Source organism: Bison bison, unplaced genomic scaffold, assembly GCF_000754665.1.
Source record: "Bison bison bison isolate TAMUID 2011002044 unplaced genomic scaffold, Bison_UMD1.0 scf7180017864185, whole genome shotgun sequence".
Taxonomy (NCBI): Eukaryota; Metazoa; Chordata; class Mammalia; order Artiodactyla; family Bovidae; genus Bison; species Bison bison.
This window is the reverse complement of record NW_011494757.1, coordinates 250,296-257,696: the sequence shown is the minus strand read 5'-3', so window position 1 is coordinate 257,696 and position 7,401 is coordinate 250,296. Positions and strand designations below refer to the sequence as shown.

The following is a 7,401-nucleotide window of genomic DNA, read 5'->3' as shown; positions in this document are numbered from 1 at the left end:
CATCTTTTCGTCCTCCATCCTGAAATGCCACCGTCTTCCCACTTCCCACGTTCTTTGGTTTGGGAAGTTCCCTCCAGTCCTTAAAGTCAGGGATCTCGCCTGTCTTTGCCACAGAGATCCCGGCTTGATCCCTTCCAGAGGGCGTCCGGTCCTGAGGACTCTTAGACCGTCGGTATTGCTGCGCCCACCACAGGCAGGCCCACCTTTGTCCTGAAAAAGTTCTGTGGCACTCTATCGTGCCAGCCCACTTAATTGTGCATAGCGCTTACCACCATCTGGAATTCTATTTGCTGGTTTATAAACCATCTCTCCCCTCTCTTACTCTACTCTGCAAGCCTGCTGGTAAGGACCTTGTATATTTGTTGCTGTTCATGTTATTTTCTGCTTATTTATTTTTTTAATCTTCGCATGCCCACAACCTCGGCGTTCAGAACGGTATTTGGCACATAGCATGATCTTAAATAGCGACTGCTTATTTTATTTTTTAATTTAAATTTATTTTGGTGACTGTTTAAAAAAGCGAAAGTTTTTACTGCACACTGCCTCCTGCCCACTTCTCTACCAAGTGGCATAGCTTCACGTTGACGTGTACTTTCTAACTTTCCAAGCCGTAAATTCTGAAGTTATTGCTACATTTTCCAGGTCTGCTACAAACTTTCAGATTAAAAGGTCATCGCGCCTCAGGCTGGAAAAGCAGGACCCGTTGTACCAGAAGTGGGGTTCGAACCCACGAGGATATAAATCCATTGGATCTTAAGTCCAACGCCTTAACCACTCGGCCATTCTGGTATCTGCCAAGTAAGTCTTATTTTTACGCAAATTGAGTCATATTAAGCTACTGCTAAGTTGTAAAACAATAAAACATTTTATTCCTTTTAAATTTTATTCCTGTTGTACAAGAACAACAAGGGAATGGGAGTGGGGAGGGGCCGCTCAGCAGCTTTCACCACGGCCTGTTAATTTCCTCAGGTCGAGTTAGCAGAGGCTCTGGAGCCACATCAAAGCGATGGGGAAGACTGAAGAGGCAGGACTCATCACAGCGAAGTGGGATGGGACCCTTCCCAACGTGGGCGAAGGTCGCTGGACTTGGTAGGTGATGTGTTTATCTCCCTCCGAACTCTTTCCTCATTTATCAAAAGAGAAGCGACTCTGGTGGGACTCGAACCCACAACCTTTGAATGCCTCCGTCTATCTAGAAGTCCAATGCGCTATCCATTGCGCCACAGAGCCCGGTGCTCAGGCCCCCTCCGCGCAGCTGACATCAAGGCAGAGCGGCGGCGTCTGGGGGCCGCCACGGGCGCATCCAGACCGGCTGTGTCCCGGACAAGTGGGGGCGCTCGTGTCGCCGAGGACAAGTGCGGACGGGACTTGCGGGGAGAGGTCTGAGGGCCATCTGAACGCTTCCCTCCGCGGGCCGTCACCGGCCTCCACCCTCCGCCTCACTGTGCGGAGGAAAAAGTCTCTGCGCGCGGTTTCTGTATCCCATCCTGGCAGAAATCTGCAGCGCGCGGTTCCATAGTGTAGCGGTTATCACGTCTGCTTTACACGCAGAAGGTCCTGGGTTCGAGCCCCAGTGGAACCACGAGGCGGGGGTCGCTCTCTTTTAGAAGCATTTTAAGTTGAGACTTCTTGGGGCCAGCCGCTGCTTGAGTTTTAACTCGGGAAGTGGCGACTGCGACTCCCAACGGGGCTTTGCCCCGAGCCCCAAGCGCAGACTCGCGCCGAGGTGCCCGTGCAGACGGGCCGCCGAGGCTGCCCCTTCGCGGCGTTTCTAGGAGCGTGCGGGCGGCCCCGCCCGGCTCAGGGCGTCGCACGCCATTGCGCCTGCGCGCTCGCGCCTGCCGGTGGGTCGGCCTCCGGGTCCCTGAGGGGGCCGCGGGCGTCGCGCGCCATTGCGCCTGCGCGCTCGCGCCCGCCAGTGGATCTGCTTCCGGGTCCCTGAGGAGGTCCGCGGGCCCTGCTCTGTCCACGCCTGCTTGGCCGCGAGGGACATCCCTACGGTCCCCTCCCTTGTTTGTTCATTACTTCACGTCCGCTGACCTGTTGCTTCATTTAAGTTTACAGTACTTTTTGAAACATTGTGTGCTGATGGTCGTGGACTTGGGCAAACCCTGGGAGACAGTGAGGGACAGGGAGGCCCAGCGTGCTGCTGCCCCTGGGGTCGCAAAGAGTCGGAGACGACTGAGCGCTGAGCAGTAACACGCGGATGCTGGAGAAACCAAACCAGCCCCTCTGTTTTTACAGTGTTGTTTCCCCCGGTTAAGAATTTCTCTTTGGCCAAATTGTAGCCGGCCCCCTGAGCCCTTGTCTCAAATAGCCGGCTTATAAGGCTTGAAGAGACAGTAACACTAGTATTGCTTTTAATGAACTGTGGTGTTGGAGAAGACTCTTGAGAGTCCTTTGGACTGCAAGGAGATCCAAGCAGTCCATCCTAAAGGAAATCAGTCCTGAATATTCATTGGAAGGACTGATGCTGAAGCGGAAACTCTAATACTTTGGCCACCTGATGCGAAGAGCCGACTCATTGGAAAAGAGCCCGATGCTGGGAAAGATTGAAGGTGGGAGGAGAAGGGGACCACAGAGGATGAGATGGTTGGATGGCATCACCGACGTGATGGACATGGATTTGAGTAAACTCCGGGAGTTGGTGATGGACAGGAAGGCCTGGCGTGCTGCAGTCTATAGGGTCGCAAAGAGTCAGACACGACTGAACTGACTGAATTCAAGGCTGCAGCCCCTAAAATGGCCCGACTTTGAATTACAGAGTCTGCCTGAGAAAGCTGAAGGCTGCCGCCCCGTTCCGCCTTTACTGTTTGTACCAGACAGGAGCTGAATTTGCCCTCATTGCCTGTGTCTCCTGCATTAGGCGGGTTCTTTACCACTAGCACCACCCAGAGCCCCTCTTCGTAAAAGACTTATGATTATTGTACAAAAGGTAGCATGCCATAAGGACCTCTCCCCCGCCCCAGCAATATCCTAGAAGTCTTTCTATTTCCTTCTTAACCCTTCACTCATCCTTTCACTTCATGGTTTGGGTATAGCCCAGTTCTTTAATCTGTGCCTTTTAATGAGCGATTACATTGTATTCAGTCTTACAGACCATGCTCTAGTGGGTTTCCTTATGTGTAGGTTTTGGAGTGGATCAGTCTGTAGAGTACTAATAGCAGAAATCTTGAATGGTCACTATTATCTGACCTATTTTACAGATGAGGAAGAGAAAGAACAGGGAAGTTAATTGATAGCCCAAGTCTCATAGTGCCCTAGACAGTCATGGTACACATCAGAGCAATGATTCCATTGAGCCCAACTCTTGCATCTTCCCGTGCATAAAAAAGGTGCGAAATTCATTAACTTGAGATGTCTCTTTAATTAGCAGTAATCTTTTGATATTTGACTTTTTGTTTTTCTTTTCAAAAAACTCTTACATCCTGGTCCTCTCCTCTTCAGAACAACCCTTCAGAGCTACCTGAGAGGCTGGACCCCAGCTTTAAGTCCTCAGTAAGTCCACCGAATAAAACATAATTCTTGATTCTTAGGTTGTGTGTCCTTGCAGCGCCCCCCGCCCCCCCCCCACCTTCAACATGGGTTTTCAGGCCTCATCTCTGGAAATAAAAATCTGAGTTAAACTCTTACAGGTTTGCCAAAGGGAGGATTATGGAAAATGAATGTTTCCCTCTAGTGGTGAGAAGACATTATGAAACATTTTGCTCTGTAGACTCTGCTCCTATTGAAGAGGTTCTTTAGAAATATAGCACACCCCCACCCCCCACCCCGCTTCAAAAAAAAGAAGGAAAGAAATACAGCTTCCCAGGGTGGGAGATGTTGAACAGTTTAGTCAAAATACAAATACCCTGTGTTAGAACTCATATGTTAAACAATTGTTGTCAAGCAACATGTTCTTATCACACTGAAGGAAGAGAAACACATTTTTGTGAAAAATATTTTTTTTTTTAAAGCACAAACTTATTTAAAAGAACTTGGCTACACAGAAAGCTGGGGATCTTAGTTCCCCGGCCAGGGACCGAACCTGCACCCCTGACAGTGAAAGCTCAGAATCTTAACTGCTTAACTGCCAGGGAATTCCTTGGGAAAACAGATTTTAATGTATACTATGTCTCCAAAGTACCATAGTCTTTTAGGAACCCAGTAATTGATTAATTGGGTTTCTCTGGTGGCTCAGATGGTGAAGAATCTGCTTGCAATGCAGGAGACCTGGGCCCAATCCCTGGGTAGGGAAGATCCCCGGGAGAAGGGAATGGCTATCCACTCCAGTGTTCTTGCCTGGAGAAACCCATGGACAGGAACCTGGTGGGCTACAGCCCATAGGATCGCAAAGAGTTGGAAAGGACTGAGAGGCTAATACTTTCACTTTCTTTAAAATCAATTGTTTCTTAAAAGTAAATGTGTGGGTGTTTGTGTGTTTATGATTTTGTGTGTGTGTGTATTTGGAATCCTCAATTCACTGTCTCTAGAAAGTAAATATTAAATGCTGAGAAAAGGTATGAGGAAGGGAATTTTTTTTTTTTTGTATAAAAATTGATTTACAAGGAACCAAATAGCTATTGGTGATAAAGCAACATACTGATTATGGGAGACTATGATTCTGTATTCTTTGGTTTGAGAGGAAGTTTGAATTGTTCTTGACTTTCTGTTGTTGTTCTTGATGTTTTTTCATGTGGGTTGCTGCTGCTGCTGCTAAGTCGCTTCAGTCGTGTCCGACTCTGTGCGACCCCAGAGACGGCAGCCCACTAGGCTCCCCTGTCCCTGGGATTCTCCAGGCAAGAGTACTGGAGTGGGGTGCCATCGCCTTCTCCATTCATGTGGATAGCTAGGTACAAAATTCAAAGCTATAGTCAGAAATCTGGTGAATGATTTTAATTATAGTCAGAAAGTAACAGTTACCCCAAAGAAGCAAATGTAGATTTTTTTAATGTAGAGTTTTAAAAGTCCAGGATCAGATATGAGTGTATGTGAATTTTGTCCATAGCTTCTGTCTTGTGTTGCCCGTCACCTGGCTGAAGTATTTCACTTGTCTGTACCTGGGTCTCTCAGGTCACCTCTGACACCTGGGCTTGGACGTCTCTCCCTCATGTGCACCCTCTGCAGTTGTCCTGTCCTGTATCTCTTCCCCCGTGAGATGACACCTGGAGCCATTGAGTGGGCCAGTAGACCACCTGAAGGTAATCACTAGTGAGACACTACTGAGAATGGGCCTGCAGATGCCCTTTCTACACCGTAACCACCAGAAGATGGCCATGGCCTTCCAGAAATGTATCTAACTTTTGTAGTGATGGTGAAACAGGAGGGAACTGGTTCCAAATCGGGACAGGAGTACGTCAAGGCTGTATATTGTCACCCTGATTATTTAACTTGTATGCAGACTACATCATGCGAAATGCTGGGCTGGATGAAGCACAAGCTGGAATCAAGATTGCCAGGAGAAATAGCAATAACCTCAGATATGCAGATGACACCACCCTTATGGCAGAAAGCAAAGAAGAACTAAAGAGCCTCTTGATGAAAGTGAAAGAGGAGAGTGAAAAAGTTGGCTTAACACTCAACATTCAGAAAACTAGATCATGGCATCTGGTCCCATCACTTCATGGCAAATAGGTGGGGAAACAGTGGCTGACTTTATTTTTTTGGGCTCCAAAATCACTGGAGATTGTGACTGCAGCCATGAAATTAAAAGACACTTGCTCCTTGGAAGAAAAACTATGACCAACCTAGACAGCATATTAAAAAGTAGAGACATTACTTTGTGGACAAAGGTCCATCTAGTCAATGCATGCATGCTAAGTCGCTTCAGTTGTGTCCAACTCTGTGTGACCCCATAGACAGCAGCCCACCAGGCTCCTCTGTTCCTGGGATTCTCCAGGCAAGAATACTGGAGTGGGTTGCCATTTCCTTCTCCACCATCTAGTCAAAGCTATGGTTTTTCCTGTAGTCATGTATGGATTGTAATACACTAGTATCTAAATGACATACCCACAGGCACCATGACAATTCTCCTAGAGGAGGAAATGGCAACCCACTCCAGTATTCTTGCCGGGATAATCCCAAGGACAGGGGAGCCTGGTGGGCTACAGTCTGACTGGTTGCAAACAGTCAGACACAACTGAGCACCATATATCAGCATCATTGGTCTTTGATGGTTGGCCTCGGAATTGTCATGGTGACTGTGGGTATGTCATTTAGATGCTAGTGTATTACAATGAGTGCATAATGAGGCTCAAGGTCCACTGGAAGTCACATCTTCTGCCATCTTGGACCTAGTCGGTTCTAGCCAGTTTGTCATATCCTCAAGGCCTTGTCATTCATTTAAAGGCTGTGGCCTGCCCGCTTCCCTCCTCCAGGGGATCTTCCTGACCCAGGGGTCGAGCCTGCATGTCCTGCAGCTTCAACCTTGGCAGGCGGATTCTTTACCATTGTGCCACCTGGGAAGCTCAACACTACAATAGAGGATAAATAGACGAGCTTGTTTCAGATGCCATCAAATCTTGCCTGAGGCAACAGGAGTAGTCAGACACGCATTTACCTGAGGTCAGATATCTCAGATCTAGCCTTGTCTCAGCTATTTATCAATGACAAAAACTTTGATAAAATATGAACCATCTCAGCTTCTGTAAGGAAGACCCAGAGGTTTCCTTAGAAAAACAGAACTGATATCCTCAAAATGGGCAATGGAAATTTTCCACAAAGGGAAGAGTGGCTGGATTTTATAGGATGGACTCTGGTCCCTAAAGATCATTTTACTAATTGTTGCTTGGGCTGCAGAAGGTACAGCCACAACTCAAGAACTGAGAGGTAATTTTCTTTCAGATTTCATTTCCTCACCTGTAAAATGAGGTGCTTGAGTGATATAAACTTTGGAGTTCCTTTAAGATTACAGCATCAAGTCCCATTGCTTCATGGCAAAAAGAAGGGGAAAAAGTGGAAGTAGTGACAGATTTTATTTATTTGGGCTCCAAAATCACTGCAGACAGTGACTGCAGCCATGATATTAAAAAATGCTTGCTTCTTGGAAAGAAAGCTATGACAAACCTAAACATATTAAAAAGCAGAGATATCACTTTGTTGACAAAGGTCCATATGGTCAAAGCTATGGTTTTCCCAGTGGTCATGTAAGGATGTGAGAGCACCAAAGAATTGATGCTTTTGAACTGTGGTGTTGGAGAAGACTCTTGAGAGTCCCTTGGACTGCAAGGAGATCCAAACAGTCCATCCTAAAGGAAATCAACCCTGAATATTCATTGGAAGGACTGATGCTGAAACTGAAGCTCCAATACTTTGGCCACCTGATGCGAAGAGTTGACTCATTGGAAAAGACCCTGATGCTGGGAGGGATTGGAGGCAGGAGGAGAAGGGGACGACAGAGGATGAGATGGCTGGATGGCATCA

The 7,401-nt window shown here is 47.3% G+C and overlaps 1 protein-coding gene and 3 non-coding genes across 4 annotated transcripts in view; 2 read left to right on the top strand and 2 right to left on the bottom strand.

Moving 5' to 3' along the window:
- Positions 1-7,401, top strand: part of LOC104991322 — an 11,874-nt gene that overhangs the window by 572 nt on the left and 3,901 nt on the right. The window contains exons 2-4 of the mRNA XM_010843739.1: positions 166-342; positions 643-798; positions 970-1,089. Of these exons, the coding sequence (XP_010842041.1) occupies positions 166-342; positions 643-798; positions 970-1,089 (453 nt within the window). The remainder of the gene's footprint in view (positions 1-165; positions 343-642; positions 799-969; positions 1,090-7,401) is intronic.
- TRNAL-UAA lies at positions 707-789 on the bottom strand. The gene has a single exon. It is a non-coding gene; the product is annotated as a tRNA-Leu (tRNA).
- Positions 1,145-1,230, bottom strand: TRNAR-UCU. Its single transcript is given in 2 exon segments — positions 1,145-1,180; positions 1,194-1,230. It is a non-coding gene; the product is annotated as a tRNA-Arg (tRNA).
- Positions 1,510-1,582, top strand: TRNAV-UAC. Its single transcript has one exon. It is a non-coding gene; the product is annotated as a tRNA-Val (tRNA).